The 26359-nt window shown below is 50.6% G+C and overlaps 9 protein-coding genes across 9 annotated transcripts; 5 read left to right on the top strand and 4 right to left on the bottom strand.

The window, feature by feature from the left end:
* Positions 1-564: 564 nt before the first annotated feature.
* L3040_004850 (uncharacterized protein) lies at positions 565-1818 on the bottom strand (the record flags this gene model as incomplete). The annotated part of the gene is made up of 4 exons (XM_066156353.1): positions 565-1029; positions 1221-1416; positions 1645-1727; positions 1816-1818. 4 exons carry the CDS (start codon positions 1816-1818, stop codon positions 565-567), a joined length of 747 nt encoding a protein of 248 aa, XP_066011766.1.
* A 464-nt stretch (positions 1819-2282) lies between these two features.
* L3040_004849 (uncharacterized protein) lies at positions 2283-4643 on the top strand (the record flags this gene model as incomplete). The annotated part of the gene is made up of 13 exons (XM_066156352.1): positions 2283-2438; positions 2495-2573; positions 2678-2871; positions 2933-2975; positions 3027-3140; positions 3193-3234; positions 3280-3359; positions 3552-3703; positions 3763-3914; positions 4003-4124; positions 4198-4300; positions 4400-4476; positions 4614-4643. 13 exons carry the CDS (start codon positions 2283-2285, stop codon positions 4641-4643), a joined length of 1344 nt encoding a protein of 447 aa, XP_066011765.1.
* Positions 4644-5029: 386 nt separating this feature from the next.
* On the top strand, positions 5030-9036 carry L3040_004848 (uncharacterized protein; the record flags this gene model as incomplete). Its single annotated transcript, XM_066156351.1, has 2 exons — positions 5030-5706; positions 5763-9036. 2 exons carry the CDS (start codon positions 5030-5032, stop codon positions 9034-9036), a joined length of 3951 nt encoding a protein of 1316 aa, XP_066011764.1.
* A 2491-nt stretch (positions 9037-11527) lies between these two features.
* L3040_004847 (uncharacterized protein) lies at positions 11528-12919 on the bottom strand (the record flags this gene model as incomplete). Its single annotated transcript, XM_007288563.1, has 4 exons — positions 11528-11617; positions 11733-12639; positions 12693-12813; positions 12898-12919. The coding sequence occupies 4 exons, from the start codon at positions 12917-12919 to the stop codon at positions 11528-11530; spliced, it is 1140 nt and encodes a 379-aa protein (XP_007288625.1).
* A 434-nt stretch (positions 12920-13353) lies between these two features.
* On the top strand, positions 13354-14148 carry L3040_004846 (uncharacterized protein; the record flags this gene model as incomplete). Its single annotated transcript, XM_007288562.1, has 1 exon — positions 13354-14148. The coding sequence occupies one exon, from the start codon at positions 13354-13356 to the stop codon at positions 14146-14148; it is 795 nt and encodes a 264-aa protein (XP_007288624.1).
* Positions 14149-14299: 151 nt separating this feature from the next.
* L3040_004845 (uncharacterized protein) lies at positions 14300-15614 on the bottom strand (the record flags this gene model as incomplete). Its single annotated transcript, XM_007288561.2, has 4 exons — positions 14300-14875; positions 14926-15383; positions 15435-15442; positions 15505-15614. The coding sequence occupies 4 exons, from the start codon at positions 15612-15614 to the stop codon at positions 14300-14302; spliced, it is 1152 nt and encodes a 383-aa protein (XP_007288623.2).
* Positions 15615-16442: 828 nt separating this feature from the next.
* On the top strand, positions 16443-18578 carry L3040_004844 (uncharacterized protein; the record flags this gene model as incomplete). Its single annotated transcript, XM_007288560.1, has 3 exons — positions 16443-17061; positions 17111-17365; positions 17416-18578. 3 exons carry the CDS (start codon positions 16443-16445, stop codon positions 18576-18578), a joined length of 2037 nt encoding a protein of 678 aa, XP_007288622.1.
* Positions 18579-18881: 303 nt separating this feature from the next.
* Positions 18882-20464, top strand: L3040_004843 (uncharacterized protein; the record flags this gene model as incomplete). The annotated part of the gene is made up of 3 exons (XM_007288559.1): positions 18882-19346; positions 19421-19859; positions 19986-20464. The coding sequence occupies 3 exons, from the start codon at positions 18882-18884 to the stop codon at positions 20462-20464; spliced, it is 1383 nt and encodes a 460-aa protein (XP_007288621.1).
* A 1240-nt stretch (positions 20465-21704) lies between these two features.
* Positions 21705-25756, bottom strand: L3040_004842 (uncharacterized protein; the record flags this gene model as incomplete). Its single annotated transcript, XM_007288558.1, has 3 exons — positions 21705-25093; positions 25144-25639; positions 25694-25756. 3 exons carry the CDS (start codon positions 25754-25756, stop codon positions 21705-21707), a joined length of 3948 nt encoding a protein of 1315 aa, XP_007288620.1.
* Positions 25757-26359: the final 603 nt, after the last annotated feature.

The following is a 26359-nucleotide window of genomic DNA, read 5'->3' as shown; positions in this document are numbered from 1 at the left end:
ATGTCGGGTTGAAATAAAGAAAAACACTTCCTTCTTTCCATCCATCTTTGCTGTCTGTCTGTCTGTCTGTCGTTGAAGAGAGATACATATATCTATATACATAACATATACATAACATATACATAATATATACATAATATATACATAATATATACATGATATATACATAATATATACAGATGACTGAGTCCCTTGACATCTGCAGGGATTGCAACAAGCGGATGATCTACCAAGACGAGTCGAAGGTACAGACAGACAGACAGACAGACAGTACGGCATCATCATCATTCGTTTATTATCAAAGAAGGTACCTCTACCGAGCCATCTCGCCTCTTCCAGCATGTAGGGCAGTTCAAACATCCAATCATGTTACATTGGTATCACATAAAGTAGCGCACCGAAAAGATACATTGACTCTCGAGCTAAACGCCATTCCTATGCCGCCTGGGTTGCCCTCAGCCATCCAACTCCCTGCAAACAGAAAAATGCCATATTCAATGCAAAGAACGCCCCGAGAACACTCGTCAATGATGATGGCATTGCAGTGCTAAGCTCGCACCACGCTCATGATATCATGGGCTCAGGTCCATTCCCAGGAGAGCCACTCCTTTCCTCGCCGTCAAGACCAAGCTCCAGGTGTTGTGGCAAGTCCTTCTTGGTTTGTCGAGCTGCGTCTTCGGCCCATGCCCGCAGGCGAACAAGATTTCTGATAGTAGCATCTCGCCGTGCGTTCTGACCTGTCAGGATGGCCTTGTTGACCCGATCAGCGACGCCACGTCGAAGCTCAGGCCGTAATAAGGCTGCGAGAGGCGGCTCGAGGCTTTCTTTGGGAAAGACAAGCAATGCCATAGTCTTCTCCAGATCCTCCATAAATTCCTTGCGGGTGGGTGCCCGTGGCGCGAGATACTCGGTGGCAAAGTTCAAGGCTGGGGTGATATCATTTCCAGGGGTCGCATTGCATTTACGTATTAACTCAACAAGCTGAAGTCTGAGAAGGGCGAAGTACAACGATGGATTGTTGTCTAAGACCTTTTCGTCCTATTAGCACACGAAATGCAAGGATCAACATGAAAATTATGTGTGAGCGCGACGTTGCTCATACTGAGGACTGAAGTATTGAGTATTTTTCTCATCACCAACGCGAAGGTTATATGAATTTTGCACGAACGATATAATCACAGCAACCAAGAGAGTCCGAGAAAAAAAGGGTGGTTGCTTACATGAGGGTCGAGCTCGTTGAGGGCCTTGATCGCTTCCTCTATATCCCCCGAGTTTATAAACTGCTGGATCTGGCGCCGAGCCCTCAACAAGTCTTCCTCCTGCCGTGGTCTGAGATTCGCTTCTTTGGAGAACTTCGCAGCGGCAGAAGGGTAACCTTCAGTGGTGAGGTAGTCGAAGATGAGAGAGTTGATGTCACTATCGATAGAAGCAATCGTCAGCAATGTTCTCGTCTAGACAGAACCCCGAGAGGGACGGTTGTGCGCTTCGAGGCAATGGATCAGATAGGCAACTAAATTTGTTCTCCGCATGCGTAATTTTTAGGAGAGATTCCCAGTTGATAAAAAGTCATCATTTAAAGGTGTCTGCCTCGAAGCGCGAAGGGTCGAGAGCGAATGAAGCTCTGAAACAGTCTGGTCATCGTACCTTTTCAGTGGCTTCACATCCTCCACGCGTCTCTCGAAGTTGTGTCGGAAGGATGGGGTAGTGGTCGAAGCTGTGGAGGAAGCCTGGTATCGGTCAGCTTGAGCTCGAGCTCCAGGCTGGGCTGGGCTGCGGTGGGCTGCGTTTGGCTGCGTTTGGCTGCGGTGTACTGACCATTCTGACAGCTGCACTGCTCATCTAGTCTCTTGAGGATATTTCATTAGCAGGTGTACGGAAAGGCCGGAGTTTCCAGCACTGCGAACACTGCGCTTGCAAACTATCTCGAACAATGATGGTGGAGTTGGAGAAGAAAATTGGGTTTCGAGTTTTTTGCAGCTGGATACTACGAAGTAGGGGAAGACTAGTGGCAGGCCAGCGCTAAGCTCTTTATGGAATGTCCACGTGACACTACCATGATTTCCAGCACTTAGAGAGTCGAGAGTCGAGTCGAGTCGAGTCGAACGTGACTTATCTACTCTTTCTAGCCATGATCTCGTGATACTTGCGTTCGCCTTTGCCGAATTCACCTCCTGGCAGTTGTGATTGTGGTTGTCTTGTCATCGTCTCGTCGTCGTCGTCGTCGTCGTCGTCGTCGTCGTCGTCAACTTTACAGTACAACTCATTCCCGCAGAGCTGTAAACATGACGGGTTTCGTGAGCAACAGAGCCCACTACTCTCCTCCATGGGCCAATGTCTCGATAATCGGAATTGCAGGCTCCTCCGGATCTGGGAAATCGACTTTATCTCACGCTATCGTGTCGAAGCTCAGCTTGCCATGGGTGGTCATTCTATCGATGGTACACACGGCGTACTGGCCCTCCTGGCTCTCCGTAAGATATTGACAATTACACAGGACTCTTTCTACAAAACCCTGGACGAAGAATCATCGAGGAAAGCATTTCGTAATGAATATGACTTCGATTCCCCTGATGGTCCGGCCCTTCTTTTATTTGTTGCAAAAGCGATCAACTAATCCCAAAACTGCTCTCGCAAAATGCAACAGACAATCGTTTGCTGACTTCCCTTTTTTCGGCAGCTATTGATTTTGATGTCTTGGTTGACCGTTTGAGAGATCTCAAGGCTGGAAGGAGAGCAGAAATCCCCATCTACTCATTTGCTAAGCACGCCCGAGAGAAAGAGACAACGTCAATCTACTCTCCACATGTTCTCATCCTGGAAGGTATATTCGCTCTATACGATGAGCGAGTTTCGAGTTTGCTCGATGTCAAGGTATTTTGCGATTGTGTTCTACCCATTTTTCATCGTGTGAAACTTATCGTCTCCTGTCCAGATATTTTGCGAGGCAGATGCCGATACATGCTTGTCTCGAAGAAGTATATCGCCACCCTTTCTGGTTAGAGGTTAGGAGCTGACTTGATTTCCAGTACTGAGAGATGTCGCCGAGCGCGGTAGGGACATCGAAGGTTGCATCAAGCAATGGTTTCTGTACGTGAAGCCAAACTTTGAGCAGTACGTTGAGCCTCAAAGAAAGGTTGCTGGTAAGTTATGACCATCTTCGCGAATTACTCCCCTCGCTAATACTTCTATCAGATATCATTGTCCCGAGAGGAGTGGAAAACCGGGTTGCCATGAGTGGGTAACTTGATCTGTCCCTGTAAGAAAAAACTGACAATTCAGAAATGGTAATCATGTACATTGAGCGTAGACTGATTGAAAAGTCTAAAGCTCATCGAGATGAGCTCAAGAAGCTGGGTCAGGTACGTGGATTATGTGTTGTTCTCCTCGAGTGGCTGGAAATACAAGCAAGATTTAGTCTTGAATGCAGACCCTGCATCTGTTCCAAAATCCTAATTTCCGTCGCCCAATATAATCTAATACGCAAATGAAAAGTGCGCGCTGGATCGGCGGCAAACAAGAAGAACCAAACCATGGCTGACGCATTGATGCAGAACAGTGAGGATGAGGTCATGTCTAAGAGAGTTATCTTACTGGCACAGACTCCTCAACTCCGAGGCATGAACACAATAATCCAAGATATTGACACGTCTGCTGAAGACTTCATATTCTACTTTGATCGGCTCTCAACATTGCTGATCGAGAAGTATGTTCAGGAGGCTTTTGGCACGAGCAGCGGGGATAGTTGGACTAACGCCGGCTCAGTGCAATGAACAATGTTTACTTTAAAGCGAAGACTATCGAAACGCCGGCGGGCAATAAATACAGTGGCTTGCAAGCAACCGGCGAGACTAGCGCGGTTATCATTCTTCGTGCAGGCGCTGCGTTTGAGAATGGCCTAAAGCGTGTTCTACCAGGTCAGCAATTTGCGCCCCATGGACACCCTCCAAACCCCGGCATCACTCTTCTAACACGGAAACACCCGAGAACTAATTTTTCGGGTAGACTGCCGGACAGGAAGGCTGTTGATTCAGTCGAACGTACGAAATGGAGAACCGGAATTGCATTATCTCAAGCTTCCAGAGCATATTGAAACACACGATAGTGTCCTGCTACTCGATCCGCAGGTGGGTTCATGATACTCACAGGCAATTTATTACCCGGTGAGACTATAAAATGTAGATGCTGACTATTCCAAAGATGTCCAGTGGGGGCGCTGCTTTGATGGCCGTCCAAGTTCTGCTTGATCATGGTGTCCCTGAAGAAAAGATAGTTTTCGTTACTTACCTAGCAGGTAGAATGGGTAAGCGTTGGAAGATCCCCTGGTTTCCTCGTCCTGGATCGTCTCACATGTTCAGAGAACGGATTCAGCTCGAGTCAATGCTGACCACCTAATTCCCAGGCTTGATGAGGTTGACGAAGGTGTTTCCCGAAGTCAAAGTGATCGTCAGCTCGATTGTCCCTGACTACGAGGAAAGAGTACGTATAGTCTTGATTCCATATCATCCTTACCCGGGAGCAATGTTTGGTTTAAGCACATGTGCCATGTTCGAAGCTCTCTCTTTCTCCACCTTGTTGCGTTCAACACAATGGGTTGCTGACGTATCTATTTTTAGTGGGTGGAACGCAGATATTTTGGGTGCTAGCTAAGTCGAGAAATACGAGTTGCATCATGATTGTATCATTTTTGAAAATGTAGTAGGTCATGAAGCTTTTAGTTGAACGGGGTCCAGTGCTACAAGCGCAGACTGAAGCCGGATACTATCTCCATTGCGGAAGCCCCGGACGCGGCGCGCCTTTAGCGAGGAAAATAGGGGCGAGGCTAACGTCAACAACATTCGGGTCCTCAATCGGTCCTTTATACTAGAGGCTCGCGTAGATGAACTTTCAAGCGTTACGTTGCATTCAAAACCCCTCGTCCTCTCCTTGTTGATCTCAATTTTCTCTACACTTTATCGCACATTTACGATCTTTCTCTTGGATTTCGTCAATTTGCAAAAGCCCACGCTCGGTTTGAAAAAAATCCTTCAACATGCACCTCTCCCGGGGTGTTGTCGTAGCAATCGCTGTATTCGCCTCTGGCTGTGCAGCGAACGCCAACGTTGGGTCTACACCTTCTGCTACCTCTACAGCTTTCGACAGCGCAAACATCCTGCGAAGAGATGCACCCCAGCCTCCAAATCATGGCGATCATCTTGCCCCTCTCTCCAGCCAATCATTAGGTGGAAGAGAATCTTCTCATCAGAAGAGATCTGAAGCTGCTTTGCACCCAATCCATAATTCTTTACATTGCCCATCTCGAGTCTGGACTTGGCTTGACGGGTTGCACGAATCAATGCGTAAGGAGCCCATTGGAAACGTTGTCAAGGGAATTTCAAAATTGTCGATGCCCAAGGATGTGCTCGCCTGGTTCAAAAGTCTGCCTCCGATTCATCATGCTAAGAATCTTGGATTCGTGCATGATCATTGTATACACCACTCCTTCCAACCGACGGTAGCTGGAGCGTGTCCCTCTTCGGTTCGATCTTGGATCCACGGTTTGCCTCCTTCAACGCGCGATACATCCATTGGGAGCATCATCGATGGTGTCCCAGACATATCGGTTCCCGATGATGCTTGGCAGTTTATCTCGGGTTTGCCAAAGGAAGATCATCACCGCTCTCTTGGATCCCTCCTGGGGTCGCCAATAGACTCAACTCAGCTTTCTTCGTGAGTATAATACTACAACCCCTTAAACCCATGACCGTAGCGTTGACATCGTACAGGACACCTAGCAAACTGGTATCGAGTGTGGCGGCGACCTCTCCAGCCATCTCAACATCCCGGGTCGGCGTCGCCAGCTCCATAGTTTCTTCGGTCATCAGCAAAGTCACATCTCAAAATTCCGAGATTTCGTCCTCAGTGAGCCATTCAATGTCCACAACGCTAGCGCCAAAGCCATCTCTTTCATCGGCACTGTCATCCTCCTCCTCCTCCTCCTGGGCCACTGAATCTGCTTCATCGGCACCATCGTCCTCCTCCTACTGGGCCACTGAATCTGCTTCATCGGCACCATCGTCCTCCTCCTCCTCCTCCTCCTCCTCCTCCTCCTCCTCTTCCTACTGGGCCACTGTCTCTTCTTCATCGGCACCATCGTCCTCCTCCTACTGGGCCACTGAATCTGCTTCATCGGCACCATCGTCCTCTTCCTACTGGGCCACTGAATCTGCTTCATCGGCACCATCGTCCTCCTCCTACTGGGCCATTGAATCTGCTTCATCGGCACCATCGTCCTCCTCCTACTGGGCCACTGAATCTGCTTCATCGGCACCATCGTCCTCCTCCTACTGGGCCACTGAATCTGCTTCATCGGCACCATCGTCCTCCTCCTACTGGGCCACTGAATCTGCTTCATCGGCACCATCGTCCTCCTCCTACTGGGCCACTGAATCTGCTTCATCGGCACCATCGTCCTCCTCCTACTGGGCCACTGAATCTGCTTCATCGGCACCATCGTCCTCCTCCTACTGGGCCACTGAATCTGCTTCATCGGCACCATCGTCCTCCTCCTACTGGGCCACTGAATCTGCTTCATCGGCACCATCGTCCTCCTCCTACTGGGCCACTGAATCTGCTTCATCGGCACCATCGTCCTCCTCCTACTGGGCCACTGAATCTGCTTCATCGGCACCATCGTCCTCCTCTTACTGGGCCACTGAATCTGCTTCATCGGCACCATCGTCCTCCTCTTACTGGGCCACTGTCTCTTCTTCATCGGCGCCGTCGTCCTCCTCCCAGTCAAGCGGCGGAGCAGCCAGTGACATCTCTACCAACTCGATCCAGACGTCTCTTCCGAAAATCACGACTGAGATTCCGAGTTCTTTCACGGTATCTGTCATTGAGAGCACATCTACAGATGGCAGCAAATCTACACAGGCACCTTCCACCGAATCGCAATCTGCGAGCATCACAAAATCTCTGAGCGCAACTCCAAGTGCGACCGTGAAGTCAATAATGTTTATCGACGCTAGCGGTTCGCCAACATCATTACCTGCACCTCTATCCACCAGCAAGGTCTTGTCTTTCGTTTCGTCGTTGTTGGGTCTTTCCACGGATTTGCCAGCGCCGTCTTCAGTTAATCCTGGCATATTCTCGTCGACTCAAGTCTCATCTTCTACTCAGGTCGCATCTTCTACTCAAGTCACATCTTCTAGCGTTGCCCTGTCATCATCAGCATCGCTCAGTCAATCCGAAAGGTTCCCCGGCTTCTCGAGCATTGTTAGTTCTTTGAAATCCCAATCATCACTAAAATTTGTGCCAACAGAGCTGCCAACCAGCAGCAGCTCGTCCCTAAAGGCTGTGCGAACAAAGCTGCCAGCTCGAGTTTCTAGCATCGTCTCGTCCCTAAAGGCTGTGCCAACAAAGCTGCCAACCAGCAGCAGCTCGTCCCTAAAGGCCGTGCCAACAAAGCTGTCAACTGGAATTTCTAGCATCAGCTCGTCCCTAAAGGCTGTGCCAACAAAGCTGCCAACCAGCAGCAGCTCGTCCCTAAAGGCTGTGCAAACAAAGTTGCCAACTCGAATTTCTAGCATCATCTCATCCTTGAAGAGTGCCGAGATAACCAGAACAAGCAGCCAGCTTTCAAGCTTGACTTGGTCCCTGAGCAGTACTTCTACCCACGTATCAGCACTGCCTAGCGAGATCAGCACTGCCTCGCGCATTCCAACTATAAAACCCTCGCCAGCTCTGTCAGAAACACCGCCTCTGGTCACTAGTTTAGCCTCGATCAAGTCTTCGATCGCTTCGGGACTGTCTTCCACTTCGGTTTCCATAGGACCCAGTACCGAGTTGCCCTCTTCGGAACCATATTGCATCCCCCAAACACAGACTAACCTTCCTTCTGGATCAACGACCTCAGGATTTGCATCTTCCAAGGGCTCCATTTGTAAGTTCAGTCACCCGCAAGCGACTGGGCCCCCTCGAAGCACGAATGAACACAAGCCACCTCGTCCGGGAAGCGGGAAACCACATGACCCACAAGACTCCCACCGTGGCGACTCTTATCGTGCTCCGGAAGTCGCAGGAGGTTTCAATTTTCACAATGGAAACTTTTTCGATCCAGCGGCACCGAAAGGACCGGGGAAAACTGGACAGGCCCGAGACATCAATTCGGCGATTCCAAGGCAAATCCAAAAAGCTTTGAGTGATGATCGAATCGACTTTTATGATCCAGGACATGGAGCTTTCTACTATGTCAATAAATGTAATGGAGGTAAGGGCTGTATCGTCATAGAAGTCGCCCGATCTTGCGATTGCTACGTGAGCGCACGAGACCAAGAACTTCACATCCTGTCATTCGACCCAAAGGACGAGACGATCCCCTCAGTCTACAACCAGGACACGAAACTTCCAGTAGCCGTAGTGTGGTTCCCCGCGCCCGGCGACAGTTTCGAAAAGATTGCTGAATACTTCGCCACCGACTTGGCCACTCTGATCGCCGCTAATCCGCTGATCACTTATCCCACTAAGCTGGATATCGGACAGCCAATCAACGTACCAGCACAAACTCACACAGTAGAGCGCGGTGAAACCATGGTCACGATTGCGAACATGTACAACGTACCCCTCAAGACAATCGAGGACCTGAACAGAGCCATCAAGCATCCCAAGGATATCCACCCCGGCCAGCTCCTTAAAGTCCCAACCCATGATGCCGCCGAGCCCTTCGCCTACTTGACCCAGCCCGGGGACACCTTCGAGAAGATTGCCGCCCAATACCGGCAGACCGTGCCCGCCATAATCGCCGCCAACCCGCAGATCGCCGACCCCGACGTGCTCTATTCCGGTCAAGTCATAAACATTCCCGTCTACATGCCCAGCCAAGGCAAGCTCGACTTCAACGACACCTGCCCGAAGCAGGAAGCCGAGGCGAAGAAGCGAGATGGCACGTTAACGGGCGCGAGATTTGCACGTGCGGCGCCTGCGCGTGTCTCGACGACGACGACCACGATTGACATCGGGCCTACAAATGCGCCGATCGTTGCGAATGTTCTCGTCTGAATAACCGGATGAGAAGAAGCGTTTATTCGCTTCTTCGCTTCCCTTTGCCGGTGAGCTTTTTCCATTCCGCTCGATATATTTAGGCTCAAGTGTCTCCCGACTAACTAGTTCAATACTAGAAATGCTTCAAAATTCTTTTGGAGTGGACAATTAGAAAGCCTTTCTTTTCTGATGCGAATGTGGCGCGGAAAAAAAAAGAGGGGGGCTTTTGTTTACAACGATTCTCGCTTAAGCCCCTGAATGTGGCTGTTTCAAAAGCTCTTTCGATGACCGCATGACACATATCGAGCCATTATTTAACACTTAATTTTTTGGAGATTTTACTTCGTACGTAATAATGATAATTTTAATTTTGTTGCCTATCTACTAAATCAAATTGAAATGTATTTCAAAGAGAGGTTTCCCGCCCCCCGCCCCCTGTACTCTTCGGATACTAAACGCTACTTCATCTGCTCCGAAAGGCAATGCCCATCTCCACGCCATTATTGTTGACCTTATCCATACCATTTTCGTTGACCTGTCCCACACCATTTCCGACGACTTTGTCCTGCAGCGACTTTCCTGCACTCGGCAAAGCCCTCAAGCAGAACGTTGTGTGTTGTAACGTAGTCGTAAACCCTGACCATGCGAGCGAACCTCATTCGCATGAAGGCCTCAAATTGAGCTCCTCCACTGCACAGGAAGTCTCTGAAGCAGCCGGTATCCTCCAGGGTGCTTTCGACTCTCGAGGAACCGACCGAGCTTCTCCCGGATCATTCACCGCCCTAGCAAACTAAAATATTAGCGCTGCGTTGAGGACTACCGGTAGATGCATCCGGATCGCCCCAGTGGCTCTATCAGGTTTGATCACTCAGCAGACTTGCTAACAGTCTTCATAGTGTCGGTGGCACGAACGCAGTCTTGTAAGTATTCGGATATTTGGAGAATCGACTTGGTAGATGTGTTCCAGTTCGCAAGCTGCTCGAGCTGCATTGCAGATAGGTGAGCCTTGGATGTACTAGAGGGCCTACCTAGCAAGACTAACTCGAGCAAGCTCGGGGGATGATTCGTACAAGTGAGGCATCGTAGTAGAAGTGAGAGGGAAGTTTGTGCTGGAAGAAAGGAGGCAGGAATGCAGAGCGGTACCAGTCTCTACTTATTCTGAAACTGGGCCATTTAAAGAGAATATTCCCCCGTTTTCTCTATGAACTTTCTTTGCATAGCATATCAACTCGCAATCCGCTTACCGAGATCGAAAGGCTCAGACCTCTCACCAAGAGTCCCCAGGAATTCCAGGAAAAAAAAAGATCAGCTCTGGAGTCTGTCCAATGATACAATCCAATGTCACAACAACGGGCTTGTCAGCCACCACTAACGAGATCGGGGGATGTTTCCTTCCATGTAGTATTCAGGGCTAATATCATCAAGCCTATAGGCGAGCTAGACAGACAAATAGAAACACTTGTCACGTTACTGGTCCCAAGATCCATGGGAGATAGTTGAGATCCAGGCATCCGAAATCCACGAAAGCCACCATTAATCCTGGACAGGACCGACACACAGACGTCCGAATAAGCATTTCAGTAGGTTGCTTCAAGTCTCAGATAGAGCCAAACCTTCCCTCCAGGATTTTATGCTTTGAGCTTTAGCCGGCTGGCTCAGTCACAATCCTACTTTTCAATGATCCCAAGATCGTCTTCTCCGTTTTGATGGCATTGAATTCGGACCTGTGGCCGAGCGGAGAAAAAAAAAAAAAAAAAAAAAAACTATCCGAGAAGTAGACTGATTCAATTGTTCGTTTGGGATATCGAGGTCGGCACTATGGGTTTGTGTTCCACGGAGAGACTTGTCTGTGCTCTTCACCTGCTTAGCAAATGTCGATATTGGATCTGATTGATGGGACCCAGCATGGTTTCGAAGCCGAATTCATAACGAAGTCATTTTATTTTGTGAGATGGAAGTATACAGGCCGTGCTAGAGAACAAAGAATGAGCATGATAACTATCTGGCAAAGTTCTCGATGCTGGAAGCTAGTCGCAAAAGCCACCTTGAAGCAGCTTTTCTGCTAGAGCGGATTGAAAGACTTAGCCAGAGTTGATTGCTGTACAACTGATGAAATTGTTTGAAAGTCCCCAGCGCCGGGTCAATGATAAAATAGCATTGGAAATGCGCATGGAGTACATTAGATAGAGACTCCACGAATAAAGGGATGGATCGGGCGAGCTTGGGTTCACAATTGGAAGCTACCTGATATTCTCTCCGAATCTATCCCAGAGCCAGATTTTCCCCCCAAAGCAACAGTTCTACATTCACAAATTACCACGTGATATCCGTAGAAATAGTGGCGATAGTTTCCTGGGCTTTCCGTCCCTTGTAACGGGGTATCTGACATAACACCGATGTCGTACATTGACCAAATATTGGTCAAATGCTGAGTTGATGTGATGGTGAGAGAGACCACGTTGAACTGTGAGATCTTTGCAACGTCTTTGAAGTGTTTTGCTTTATTGGATCAGTACCACATGCTTATGAGCTCTTCGCTGACTGCACTGGGTGTCAACACGCCTGTCTCGGTAATGAGCGCTGAAACGAGAGCAGGTGGCTGTAGAAGGTTAGCACAGCCTCATAGGAACTGTATGAGGATTCTCTTAAGTCAGGAGCATCTGCCTAACTTCGGGAGGATATTTGTTGTAGGAGATAACAAATTTGAGACTCACAGTGAAATCAACGGCATCGGATAACTTATTCGTCTTCGGCATTTCAATATTACCGAAGTACTCATCCGTTGGTGTCCGATCCGCAAATGTCTTATCGTCCTCAGACAAATCCTTCACGTCTTCGGTCTTAAACTCGATGACTTGCTGATCGATACCGAGATCATACTGACCCAGTGGATACAGTCGAACGAATTTGTGGCTTTCCGCAGCGACATAGAATGGCTTTCCAGCTGCCTTTGCTAGGAGCGCAATTTGATATGTGCCCAACCTCGAGATGATACCTCCGTTTTCGACAACACCCTCAGCACCAACAATAACAAGGTTGACCTTTCCCATCGCGTATCCGACGGCTCCTTCACTAATAGTGGCAACCGGTACTCCTTTGGCCCTCAAAGAAGAGACAACTGCTTTGCTTTCCGCGCTGCGGGCATCATTCATCACGTAGATGACCTTGAATCTGACATTTCCCCCGGTCTTGCTAGCCTCCGCGGCCTTTGACAGCAGTGTTCCGACAACTCGCGACCCCCCATGGGTCAAAACAACACTGCCATCGCGAACGAAATGCCTTCCACACGCAGCTATCCTGTCTCTTGCAGCTTTTGCCCGGGATACGAAGAGACGTCCGTTGCTGAGCAGATGCTGTCTTACTGTATCAAAGTCCCCCGTGCTCGTGGGCTTCATGGAGCTTATCATATAGCGCTGGAACAAGTCTGTACCTGCGGAGAGGGAGATTGAATTGGGTATCCGAGACTTAAGGTAGCCGGACTGGACTTTGACTATATCGAGGAACTCGAAGACCGTGTCTGCTTTTGATTGTACCAGGAGCTCGATGAGTGCTTCGATGGCGGCGACTGGCATGGTAACATCGGGGTCTTCGTGCAGTAGACGCTTGTAGGTCTCTACAATGCTGCTATGAGTTAGTGTCGAGTGTCGGGACTCAGGATGGGGGAGATTGTTTACTCGAAAGGCTTGGCTATGCCATACTGCGGAACATTGCCTAGACTCGCCATTCTGTTTAATGCTGGTGGGTGACCGTAAAGTGGTGGAGGAGTTGTGCTGCCTTCGAAGGGTCGCGGGACGGCTGTAATGTTGTGTGAGCGAGGCTACCTAGGTTTACTCTGCTCCGTAATATTCGAGGAGTGAGGCTGAAATAAGGCTGACTTACAAGCGTTCTCGGGAGAATACATGGCGGCGGGAATCAACAACGTGCTAGTTAGTACCGGTAGGTTGCTCTCGGATAGAATAAGAAAATTGGGAATAGCTTCACAAATAAGTCAATAAGTCACAGTAGACCAAAAGAACCTCCAGACAAAGAAACAAGAACATAACCAAAACCAATGCCTGTCCATGTCTATTGCAATTGGCAGGCTACCACGTGATATAGCGATAAGGCTTATCGGTAGTTGGAGAGGGGGAATGACAACCTCAACTCCTGGCATAACCACAACTACAACTACAACTACAACTACAACTACAACTTCAACTTCAACTTCAACTTCAACTTCAACTTCAACTTCAACCACAACAGAAAAATGCCCCCCGACTGCACATAAGCCACCTCATCGTTCGTCTCCCAACCTCAACAACAAATCCGAAGTCCTTGGACGGAACAGCAGCAACAATGGAGACCACCGACCCCGCGACAGGCCGCCCCCTCCCCTCCGACGCAATCCAGCGCATCCTCTTCATCGCCCAAACCGTCCACGTCTACAACATCCCGCCCCTCACCAGCACCAAGGGCTACGTCGCCGCGAGCTGGACCGCCGACAACAACAAGCGACAGATCTTCTCGGCGCGTCTCCGCGTCCTCGAAACCGCCATCCCCACCCCCTCCGGCGGCGAAACCCTCAAAACAGACATCCTGCTCGAAGACCCCAAGAACGGACAGCTGTTTGCCGCAGCGCCGTACACGGCCCCCGGTGTGGTAGAGCAGGTGCTGGACTCAAGCAGGTTCTTTGCCGTGAGGGTGCAGGGGGACGGCGGGCGGAAGGCGGTGTTGGGCATTGGGTTTGAGGAGAGGAGCGAGGCGTTTGACTTTAGTGTTACGCTGCAGGAGGTGAGAAAGACGCTGGGTCTTGAAGAAAGTGCCAAACATGGTGGAAAGAAGCCAGTGAAGGAGGAGAAGCCGGCGGAGAAGAAGGACTTTAGTCTGAAAGAGGGAGAGACCATTACGGTTAGTATTGGGGGGAAAGGGGTGGGGAGGAGAAATCCGCCAAAAGCAGAGTCGAGTAGTGGAGGATTGGGAGGTTTCTCGTTGCCACCGCCGCCAGGAGGAGGTTCAACGAGTTCGCTTCTGCCACCTCCGCCCAGCGCGCAGGAGATGAAAGCGCAGAATAGACAAAGCCACGAAGTGCCAAAGCCTGGAAATATTGAGGATATGGGCTTTGATGATGGCGAGTTCGGGGAGTTTCAATAGAGATGCAAATCAGAGATACCAAAATTAATGCCGTCAAACTAATGCTAACTCTCGCAGTGGCCCATCTTGTATTGCAGCTAATCCTGAATTCCAGCAAGCACATCATCTCACCATGTCTACTCGCGTTACAATTCATCCCAGATATGCTTCCTCATGGCTTGACATAAAATCCCAGATAACCACCATCCAGCTTTCCGTCCGACGTCTCGGCCGCAGCCAGCCCATCAGCAGTGAACTGGCATTTATTCGTCGAAGGTCCAGGAACAGGAAGTGACGACAAACTGTGTCTTTTATGCACCAGCTGCGACATAGGAGAGATGAATGTCGGTATCGATGCCGATCGCAGAGCCAAGACTGGCTTCTCCGGGCTCTCCACCGCTACGCTTCCTCGAGCACACCTTGGAGAAACATCTCCGCTTCCCGAAGACTCGGTGGCCCGCTCGGCTGCAAGCTCAGCGCAGTGTCCAGTCGCGGCGTCTAGAGTCTCGCATCCATGATCGGGACCCTGCGCTTGCTGGTACCAACCTTGCCAACCCATTTGCGGGATCTGGTTGAGCGGTGGGAAGTAGCCTTGTGGTTGGAACTCCTGCTGCGCTGGGTTGAGTCGTATGCTCTGCATCTGCTGCATGCCATGACGAACTCCTTGCTGGTAGTTGAAGAACTGCTGTTGTTGGTAGAATTCCTGCTGCCGACGCTCGTGCTCAATCTGGACCCATCTCTCTTTTGCCTGTAAAGAGTGTCAACATATCGTGTTCTCGGCTATCTCAATGTACATACCTGGATCTCATATGAAATTTGACCCAGCCGGGCCAAAATCGACTGCTCTTGTTTTTGTGTTTGGTCTAGACGGCACTTCAACCACCCAATCTGCTTTCTGGTTTTTCTCTGGACACAGGGAAGCTCGTCTTCAAGTGGCCTCTCCTGAAGAGGTGCTATCTTTCTCAGCAACGCCGTGGCATCTTGGTTCTGCTGTTGCAGAGAGCCCAGAAGGTAGGTCCGTTCAAGATGGAGTGCTTCAAACGATTGGAATGCCTCCGCTGTGCTCGTTGGATGGCCCCATACATTTTCAGCATGCTGGAAGAGCGCGGGTCGGAGATTCAGTGCTTGTGGAGAGAGCGTGGCATGATCCCTTTTTGTGGCCACGGTTTTTGATCTCCTCCTGCCTCCTCGTGAATGGCCACGCTGACCACCCCCCCTCTGGTTTCCTCTAACGATCGTGCTCTCCATCATATTTGCTGTAACCGATGAATGATATGGGATATCTAAAGTGAGGATCATATTCCTACCTCCATCACTATCGAGATGATATAGCAGGCAACGTAGAAAGATGTCGCAGGAGAAGCTATTGATCGACACGACCAGACCACTGTAGATAGCGAGGAAATTTCCAGAAGAAAATCATCTTCAAAGAAGCTGCTATCTGCAGATTTGCCGACAACAAAGAGGTGAGTTGTGTAGCCGAGCATTTCGGAACGGTGCAGATACCTTATAGGTTCTTGACAAAGGATGCGATCTGCGAGACGAGAATGCAGGAAATGGCTAGATCGGGGAAGGGGTTCTTTGAGATGGCCTGCTTTCAATCGCCAACCAGTGTTTGGAATCAAGAAGCTTTGATGGGGTTCGAATTCATTGAAACGTCAACCGTGACAGGTAGAGCGTTGTGCGAGGGCACTAGCTCTGGCCTAGCGAAAGGAATGCAATCCGTTGGATAAGATAAGGAAACAGAAATAGACAATCTATTGATCTACAAAAGCTTAAAAGGCAGTGCAGAAAAATCGAAATAGAAGCAGGGAATTTAGCAGGAAGCTTTTCAGCATATGCGAAGCGAGGACAACGCAAGATATGTCAACAAGAGGGGACCTCTGTGTTGTGTTTTAGCTATGGGTATTTCGCTTGAGTAGCGCCCCGTGCGGGCATTTTAGGCCAGTATGGAGCGGATCATTAAATTTCCGGTAGCTTGAGGTTGATGACAGTTGTGCTTGAACTATCTTAGATTATCTTCGTGCTCCGCGCTTCTCTCTGCCAATTTCACCTGCACACCTGAGAGGCTTGAGAAACTTGAGAAACCCGAGAAACCTGAGAAACCTGAGAAATTCGGAGACGATCGCTGGTAGCCTTCACTTGTCTGACCTACTCCTCCAAATCTGCCGTCCTCTTCGAAATCTGCCATCATCCTCGAATTTGCCGTCCTCTACGAAGCCCCCCTCGTCGCCGTCCCCCGATCCAACAAGCCACCTCGTATGGCAGCTTACCCGTGAGCATAGGCTCTTGGTGAGCGTGGGAGCCCGCACACAATGCCTCTCGTACCGCGACTGTTCCCGGGCGATGTCGAGCTGGGGAAGAGAGATGATGATCATAAACCAGGAGGCAAGAGTCAATTGGGCCTGGCCTGGCAGCATCGGCGCATACCTAATACGCCCCTGAGAAGAAGCATGAAAAGGATGGTCTTGGGCGTGCTTGCGCTGATTGCTCTCTACTATTTCTTCAGGAATATGCCCACGGATCTGGAGAACCCAAGGAAAAGACCAAGTTATGTGCATGCGGCTGGACCATATGCGCCATCTTCGAAGGAATTACCGGTTAGCAAGGCCACCGCGTCCGAAGGAGGGCAGAGTAATACGACGGATGTTCCATTACATGATTTCAATGGTCCCATAAAATTTTACAACCTTGCCTCGACGCTGCATGGAGCCGATATCTTGGGGAGTAAGGGATATGAACAGATCAACAGTAATGTACTTTTTGCGGCAGCTAGCTTGAAGAGTGCAGCCATACTCCTGCCTATAGCTTGTGAGATGGCAATTAGGCGAAGAAACTACGTACATTTTGCGCTGCTGGGCAGGGACGATATATCTATGGATATCCTCAAGTCTGTGAATGGTATCTCCCAAGAATGCAACATCATATTCCATGGTATGTTAGTTACCATTTGTGTTGGTGAGATGGCTTTAACATGAGCTAGATGCCCGCCCGGATTTCTCTGTCCAAAGCTCCGACTTTCGCATGGAAGTCAGTACTGTAGCTGCTTTCAACCACATCAACGCGTACATCCATCCACAGGCTACAATCCTTGATGGGTCTGGAGAGGAGGAATCGTGGTTTTTGAAGTCCCTCGGCGACCGCGTAGTCTCACTCGGCAGGACAGTGATTGAGCTACCCGAAAATGCCGAAAAGAACTTGATGTGGATCACGCTGCTTGACAGCTCGTCTCTGCGCGGTAGGTGGTTGAGCCATAGATCATGGGAACTTTTTGCTAAATTCTACAAGCCTGGAACCAAGTGTCTATTGATATCATTGTCCATGCCCAGCCTGCGGCCTCTGGCGCGTTGATTCGATTACTCCGTTCCTTGAGAAAAGCAGATTTCTTCTCGTCCGCGCTCCCTCGCCTGACAATTGAGCTGCCTCACGACATCGACGAATCTTCAAGGCAGTTCCTCGAAGGCTTTCACTGGCCGCCAGTTTCTAGCCATAACACCGGGAACCTCCTTACTCTCCATCACCGAATCCCGCAGCACGGACTCACTGCTGAAGAGAATTCCATACGATTTCTCGAGTCTTTCTGGCCTGCAAACCCACTCGATAATCACGTTCTGGTTCTTTCTCCAAATGTGGAACTCTCGCCCCTGTTCTTCCATTACTTGAAATACACGATGCTGGAATACGTATACTCTGCAAGTAGCGAAGATCTTCGTCAGAATCTCCTTGGCATAAGTCTGGATTTGCCATCTGTGTACTTGAATGACTCGACTCCATTTACCGCCCCTCTCGCAAATGCCTCAGAAGATGAAGACAACGTTGCCGCAGGCGCTACACATTTCCTTTGGGAGGCGCCAAACAGTAATGCCGAGTTGTATTTTGGTGATAAGTGGATCGAGCTCCACGACTTCGTCTCCCAATCTCTATCGTCCCAGCACACTCTCCCTACGCCCACTACTCTGAACGAGAAGATTGTGAGTAAAACCTACCCATCATGGCTGGAGCACGTCTTAAGGCTTGTCCGGAACCGCGGATACTGGACAATCTACCCGACTTTCGGGAACGATTACGTGCTGGCAACACTTCACCAAGATCTATATCAGGCCCCCGAAGAATTCAAGGAAGAGGTGGAGGCAGAAGCAGAAATGTCGGAGGAGCTAGGTGCTGACCCCAGCGAATATCTATCGCTTAAACAGAAGGAGAGGGATTCGTTGCTCATCCAGACTTCTCTCCTGAACATCTTACCGTCTGGCGGTGACTTGCCCAAACTCTCGACGATGCCTATAGTAGCTTGGGATGGCACCATAGCTGATGTCGATGTGATTGCGGCGCGGGCTGAGAATTACAGCAGTGTTTTCCGGAGAGAGATTGGAGGGTGTGATGAGGACAGTGTGAAGGAGGTAGTAGGGATGTTTGCGGGGGATCTATTCTGTCTGAATGACCCGAAGAAGTAGGATGGGTGATGATGATGATGATCGGATGAAATAGATATTTTACAAAGCGAATTCCTCTTGCCTTGTGGCTCGCGGATCACCTCGATGATAGATAGATATACCTGGTAGGGTCACGTTCTATCCCATTTCCCACCTCTCACCGAGACCCATCAAACTTGAGCCCAAGCCAATTTTCAACCCCAAACCCAATGCTCCCAAAGAGACTTCCCACTCCTCCGGTCTCTCTTTTCGCCAGAGCCTATTCTCTTCCTCTCTCTACACCACACACACATATATATATCCTCATATACACCCATCTATAAAATGACAGCCGCAAGCAGCACAGAGAAGCCCATAAACCTATTACGCGGTTGGCCCAACCCATCCCTCTTGCCCACTTCCGCTCTCCTACGCGCATCTCAGTCCGCCCTCTCCGATCCATCCATCTCCGTCCCCGGCCTCCTCTACGGTCCCGATCCAGGCTTTCAACCCCTTCGAGAGGAGATTTCCAAATGGCTCGGCGACTTTTATGGCGGCGGCGAGTCGGACGCGGATCGCATCTGTATCACGGGAGGAGCAAGCCAGAATCTGGCGTGCGTGTTGCAGGTGTATAGCGACCCGCTGAAGACGAAGGTGTGGATGGTGGCGCCGTGTTACTTTTTGGCGTGTAGGATTTTTTCGGATGCGGGCTTGGTTATGAGGGCTGTGGAGGAGGGGGAGGGGGGTATTGATCTGGTCGCTCTGGAGAGGGAGATGGAGAAGACTGAGAGGGAGGGCGGGAGCTCGAAAGTAAGTTGGCTATGTTTTTGTGCTGTGTGATCACAGCACCGTTAAAGCACCATCAGTAGCTAACATTATGGCAGGCACTGAAACGCTCTACGCCTTGGTCCAAGATCTATAGCAACATCATCTACTGCGTACCAACGTTCTCAAATCCCTCCGGAAAGACCATGTCTCTATCAACCCGGGAGGCACTCGTCAAACTAGCTCGTAAATACGACGCCCTCGTCGTAACTGACGACGTCTACGACTTTCTCCAATTTCCAACCTCACCATCGACCTCAAGCGACCCAATGACCAGAGCACTTCTTCCCAGGCTCGTCGATATCGACAGAACACTCGAACCAGTCCCTCCGCCCGATAGTTTCGGGAACGCCATGTCCAACGGATCATTCTCGAAAATTGCCGGTCCAGGTGTCAGGACGGGCTGGGCCGAAGCTACTCCCAAATTTACCTACGGTCTCTCTCAATGCGGATCTTCTCGCTCTGGCGGAGCACCTAGTCAGCTGGCTGCAACCATGAGTAAGGACGATCGGGCAGCAGCCCTTTCCCCTTTTTTCCACATTATCTCCTGAGTCCACTCTTTCTTTCTGAGGGTATTCCAGAGGCATTCAAACACGAACGTTTGCTAACCTCCCGATCACCCAGTGACGGAGCTCCTGAAAAACGGAGAGCTGCAAACGCATATCGAGAAAGTGCTCCACCCAGCCTACAAGAGGCGATACGAGATCATGGTTCTGGCCATCCAGAAACACCTCATTCCGCTAGGGATCCAACTTGGAGAAGTCAGTTGTGAAGGGCGGGCTGTCTTCGGAGGATATTTCATCTGGCTTGAATTGCCAGAGACTGCACATGCCGAGCGCGTGGCCGAGATTGCGAAGCGAGAGCACCGCCTGATCGTTGCGCCTGGTCACATCTTCGAGGTTTCCGACGACGCGAGTGTCCCATTTGCGCACTCTCTCCGGCTCTGCTTTTCTTGGGAGGAGGAGAGTGATTTAGAAGAGTCGATCATCAGGTTAGCGAGAGCGGTGCGGGATGCTGTCAACAACGGGGCAAGGTCGTCGCTCGCCGTTGAAGGTGGACTCGACAAGCAAGGACTGAAGCAAGGCCTCGGGGAGTTCCAATAACTTCTCTATCTTGTAGAGTATCAGGACGTTGCCAAGACAAGGATGCGTGTACTGGCACTGGTGGAGGGAGCCCTTCCAGCTCGTTTGCCCGAGCCGATCGTTCGCGACGCTAGTTAGGTAGTTATTCTGGAGCGTGTGACGACTTCCTTCAATGCCATGCCAGAGTTGGGATTTATATATATATACATATATATATATATATTCTTTCTTTATATCCGAACGACTCCCGCCTTACAATCAAAAGCTAACACGAAATCTTCTCCCAGAATGTGTCATGAGAGATTTCAAAGACAGGAAAGGAAGTAAACAAGCCTTTCTTTTCTTTCTTTCTTTCTTTCTTTTCAAGCTTGCTTACCCTCCTTATCCAAACGGCAGCCTTTTTTTTTTTTTTTTTTTTTTTTCAAAAAAGACCTGCGCTTTCGACACACCTACTTACTTACTTACTTATTGACTAAATGCGAAGATTCTCGTGGGTGATGATGACGACGATGACGACGATGCTGAATAGGGGAATAGAGGAGTGTATGTGATCCGGAAAAGGGTTTGAAGGTGGAGAGGAGAGAGGGGAGTCAATGGGATGATGGATGATGGATGATGGATATGGTGTGCAGTTGTTGTTGTTGTTGTTGTTGTTGGGTTTTGGAGGAGGTTCGGGATACATATAGGTTCTTTGGGAAGGAGGAGGAGCATAGGATCTATACCTTATTTATTTGTACCTGCATCGTCGCGAGGATGTAGTACGGGAGTAAACATACGTCTGCGGAATGCTCCGGAGATAAGGAAACATATAGACTGTCACGTTACACATTCACGAGGAGAGCAGAGGTTTTAGAGGTGTTTTCATTTACTAGCTCATGATCGTGGACGGCATATCGCCTCGATGGCGTGGTGTGCAGCCAGAGCAAAGTCTGTCGGGAATATCTGTCTCTCGACCTAGCGCAATCAATCCTCTGATCTCGCGTGGTCCAAATCAAAGTGACCAAGTTCATCACCCTGTATCATCAAATGTGCCTCATGCCACACCAGAGAGCTCTGTGGCTCAAGACACCAAAGGCAATAATACACGCCGTGCAAATTGCAACAGCCGCCAACGCGATAAACATCCGCTCGTGGAGAATCAGTTACAAGTGGCGTAAGGTGAAAGTGTTTTGCGAGTAGAAGAGAAAGTAGACAATTACAGTAGGGGCAAAGGTGTTCCTCCCATGAGAAAAAGCTTTGCCTTCTCCAAATACCAACCCGGTCAGGTGTGAACTGCTGGTGTGGAGTTGCGGGCCCAGCTAGTGCCATAAGCTCTGCTTCCTCGTACACCACGGCCAGAATTCGTGTTCGAGGCAACTGATGCGTTGTCAGGATTTGTAGATGGGTACCCACTCGAAGCGTCCCGTCCGCCTCGACCTCTTGGGTGAGAGGATGAAGACTGTGCTCCGCGACCTCGTGAGTTTGCGCCTCTTCTCGGGTTACTTCTTTGGCGAGGGGCTACTGCAATGGTGACACTCTTTGGATCATCTTGTCCTGGGAGCTTGATCACGAGCGTTGCAATGTTGTTCACAATTTGCTGGCCAAAGTGGATCGGTTCAGCAGTGAGAACTTGGGAGACCTGAAACTTCCGAGGGAAGGATTTCGATGGTGCCGGGGCAAGGTTCCAAGCCGAGGGGGGGGCAAGATGTGGGACTTTGACGATAGGTAAAGACCCCATCTCCTGCTCCTCGAAACATTCTTCGGCAGCTGGCTTAGATTCGACCGCGCCGTTATCAAAGGCTAAGTCTCCCAAACCTACCGACGGCAACGAGACAGTAGCACCGACCTGTTGTTTCGGAAGCTCAAGGGCATTCTTGCTCGAAGAATCGACAGCCAGAGCGTGTGACTTTGGAGGAGAGTTCTTACGTCCAAGCAAGTTGCTGATTCTGTCTTGCCATCCTCCTGCAGTAGGCTGCTCCTGTCGACGAATATCTTGATATGCATGCGCATTTTGGCGGGATTGATAGCCGGCATTGTGGCTGATGGCTGGAACTGCAGGTGCTTGTACTACTTGGGCGAAAGAGACTGGCTTGGGTGGAGGACCAATGGGTGCCATGACAGGAGCGGGGGGCAACTTGACCACAGGCGCAGGGCGTGGCAAGGAGACGTGAGGATGTGCGATATCGCCATCGTAAGCAGGGTGTCCGGCCATGGTAGGAGGTGGTGGGGATGGGGAACTTGGTATGTCATATAGAGCATATTGTTCCTCTAAGCGGATGTCACGGTTGTTTGGGAAGAAACGGGAGCCCCGAACAGCAGGAGAAGCATTCGCATTCGCCTGTGTTCTCCACGCGTCGTTGAAGGGCGGTTGACTGCCATCATTGAAACGTGATTGATTGCCAACATGATCGATGTGTTGTCGCCGAGCAGCCTCCTGGTCCTCAAACATGCCTCCTCGGGTTGTGCTCTCCTCTTGCGACTTCCATGCCTGTGGGTCATGGACGCTGGTGATGTTGGTTTGGATCTTGCCCCTACTGCCATCCTCATTGATAGCCACTTGGCGCCAGGTCTCCTGGATCGCAGGACCTACAGGTTCGGAAAGAATACCTTGCTCAACTTGTTTGAGCTTCTGAGCACGCTCTAGATCATGTTGCTTGGCCTCGACGCCTTCATTGTGCTGGAGAACTTGTGGTAAGGAACCCCAACCCGATCGAGCTACTGCGGCTTTCTTCTCCAGATCTTGCCGAGAGAGTTGTCCCTGGTATCGGTTTGGGGGCCCAATTGGAGCCGGTCTTGATCCATAGGGGTCCCGGCCACGTCCTTGCTGGAATTGAGCATTGCCACGATTTGGTGGTCCGATCGGGCCTGGATGCGATGACTGGTGAATGTCTGGTACTCTACTCAATTCTGAGTTGAATGTACCATTACCGAGGGTTCGATCGTTTGTAGGCGGGCCCCAGACGTTCATGGAGGACGATTGTGGAGTAGGAGCTGCGTTCCAAGACTGGTATCTATCTGCAGATGGAGCAGTGTTATTTTGCCACGACGATGGTCGACCATCTTGAGAGGTTTGAGATGCCATAGGTCGGCCTTGAGAAGCTCCATTTGAGCGCATATCTTGATTGGAAGTATGTGTGCCCACGGATTTTTCTTCGACAGGGGAGACAACAGCATGTTTCTGGGCCGAGTCGGAACTTGGCTTCACCTTTGCATCATTTTGAGTTGCTGCCGAAGCTTGCTCTTGAGACTGCACGGGGGGCGCAGCAGCAGCTTCTTGGCTTTGAATTTGCTTCGGAGTAGTCATTTCCTCTTTAGCCGCCTCTTTCTTCTTCTTTGACTCCGGTGGAGGACCCATAGCCTCAAGCTTAATTCGGATTCGCTCCTTGCGAGCAGCTTCTTCTTTTGCCTCTTCCTCTTGTCTTCTCTTGATTGCAAGTTCACGGGTTGCACGCATAATCTTCTTCTGCTCCTCGATCGGATCTTCGTAGGGGACAGCGGGTGTTGGAACTGGGGCGTCGGATACCGCTGAGATCGCTGGTACTGTGTTGAGGTTTGTTGAGTTTGAAGAAGGATTGCTCGCAGCAGGTGGAGCGCGCGATTGCGATTGCTGACCTTGTTGCGAGGACTGCCAGTGTTGACCTTGCGGGTGAGCTGAGTAGCCACGTTGGTTGGGGTGTTGACCAGAAGGTGAGAAATTTCGTGGGGACGAAGGAGTGTCGCTCACAGCCGCTAGCGAGCCTCTGCGAACGTTCAACAACTCATGGGGCGGTGGCATTTCGTGACCCCTGCTCATGCGCCTAACGAGGTTCCCGCTACCACCACTGAGATTGGAAGAAGTTCGGCGACGGCCATAGCCTTCGTGGCCACTTGCTCTGTGGGTTTGAAAGGCAGCAGACGGTTCTGGGGCGCCATCGTGGAGAGGAGGTCGCTGAAGCAAAGCAGGTTGATGAGCGCGGGAATCGTTACGGGCGTCATTGCGCATAGATACTCGGCGGTTGTCGTTGACAGGCTCATACCGACCAGACTGTGAATTGTATAATTCACGACTAGTATTGGATCCCTCTCTCCACGACCGGCTGAAATCGTCTGCAGCAATCTCCTTCGCAGGTGGAGGCGGCATCCCATTAAAACCATGGGGGTCTCTCTGATTGAAACGGCTATTGGTGTGCTGCTGTTGCTGGGGCTCGATGGAAACGGGTGCCACCTTGTCCACGGGTGGTAAGGAAGCCCATGGAGATTTTACAGGCGTTGGAGGTCCAGGAGGCTTTGCGACCAGAGTAGGCTTCTCACTGGATCCCTTGAGCACCAGTCCAGCTCGACCGGAGCCAAATCCACTGGGCTTGACAGGCGGCGGAGCTGAAGCTTGGGCTGGCTGTGGTGATTTTGGCTTTGCTACGAAAATTTCCTTCGGCGCGGGTGCTGGCGCAGGCGCAGGCGCAGGCGCAGGTTCAGGAACTGGAGCGGGTGGGTCCTCGGCTTGAGAAAGAGTGATCTTTGTGCCATCGGTCCACTCGATCGTCTCTGGAGCCCAATCATCATCATCGTCCTCGATGTCTGCCCAGTTCGCCTGCCTGCCCGGCTCGTCTGACTGTAGTCTGGTAGCTAGATGAATCCCATAACGCTGCTTCAGCTCTTCGTCGGTGAATCGCTTCGGTTCTACAGGTGGTGCGGCTGTTGATATGTTAGCTTCGGTTCCCCGGAATCTGAATCCTGGGACGTACGTCTGTTCTTATTCCACACGGCACTGGGATCCGGTGCTGCGCCAGCCTTTGCTCCGTTTGCCGCTGTTGTGTTCCGAGGCGCCGAGTCGCGAAGACCACTTCCACTCTTTGCAACCAGCCGAGGTCTCAGAGCGCTGCTGGCAGAAGCCGGTGTCTGAGTCGGTGATGCTCCTGCAGCAGCTTTATCCCCAAGCTTCGAAGGCGCCGTTGTGGCCGATCCCTTTGCCGCGAGAAAGGTCTTGTTCACCGACACAGGCTTGAAAGCAGCTACTTTCTTGACCGAAGATGCTGTGCGTACGTGGCCCTTATCATCGCCAGGGGATTTCGAGATCTCTGTTTTCGAAGCCTCCGTATCTGATCCTCCACTCACGCTCACGTCCGCTGAGTTGGTACTTGGCTCCGCACACTCTGCATTCTGCTTGAGTTTCCCGACAGTTCCGTTTACCACGGGTTGCTCAGGAGGGGCATCTTGGCTCGAGGAGGTATCGACAGTGTTCTATGCGCAAGTCAGTGTGCTAGGCCGAGACGCAATACTTCTTTGTGAACGCACCAGCTCATCATCGGGTACTATCGGCGGCGTCGCAATAATTTCGGTGGTGGCTTCAGTTGCCATCATACGTCTCCAAAGTTGTTTGCGTGTGTCGAGTAGCGCATGCGTTGATCCGTGTTGACTTGGATCGGAGCGCGCGAGACTTGAGTTTCGGTGTTGATGTAGATCGGATTAGATGACGACGGGCTGAAGAAGTCGCGGTTTTGGACGCTATTCGAGAAGTAATTTGGGTGGCTCCTTCAACAGGAGAGAGGATTCGAGAGACTTCGCGGGTAGTGCTTGTTCGTGGATGTCGGGGCTGTGGTGATGGAGTTGGTGACGGACGGGGGAGGTCGATTTTCAAAGACGCCAAGGCACGCTAGTGAGGCTGAGCGGACTTCACCTTTCCCAAGCTCCCAAGTTCCCAAGTTCCCAAATTCCCGAGTTCCTAAATTCCCAAGCTCCCAAGTTTCCAAGTTCCCAAGTACGGCTCCCCTCCCAGCTTAGCTAGCTCAAGGCTTGACAGAACAAAGGTAGGTAGGTTCCCATCCACATATCCATCTGCCCTACTGCGGGTTTGCAACGGGTTTCTCAAACGGATACTTTTTCTATATATCCTGACTGCAGTAAACTTCTGATCTATAGTTTGGCTAGACTATGGTTTTCAAAGGTGTTTTAAAAGAACAG

Source organism: Drepanopeziza brunnea (assembly GCF_022702325.1).
Source record: "Drepanopeziza brunnea f. sp. 'multigermtubi' strain 214-2 chromosome Unknown ctg7, whole genome shotgun sequence".
Classification (NCBI taxonomy): domain Eukaryota; kingdom Fungi; phylum Ascomycota; class Leotiomycetes; order Helotiales; family Drepanopezizaceae; genus Drepanopeziza; species Drepanopeziza brunnea.
This window is presented reverse-complemented; position numbering and strand designations above follow the sequence as displayed.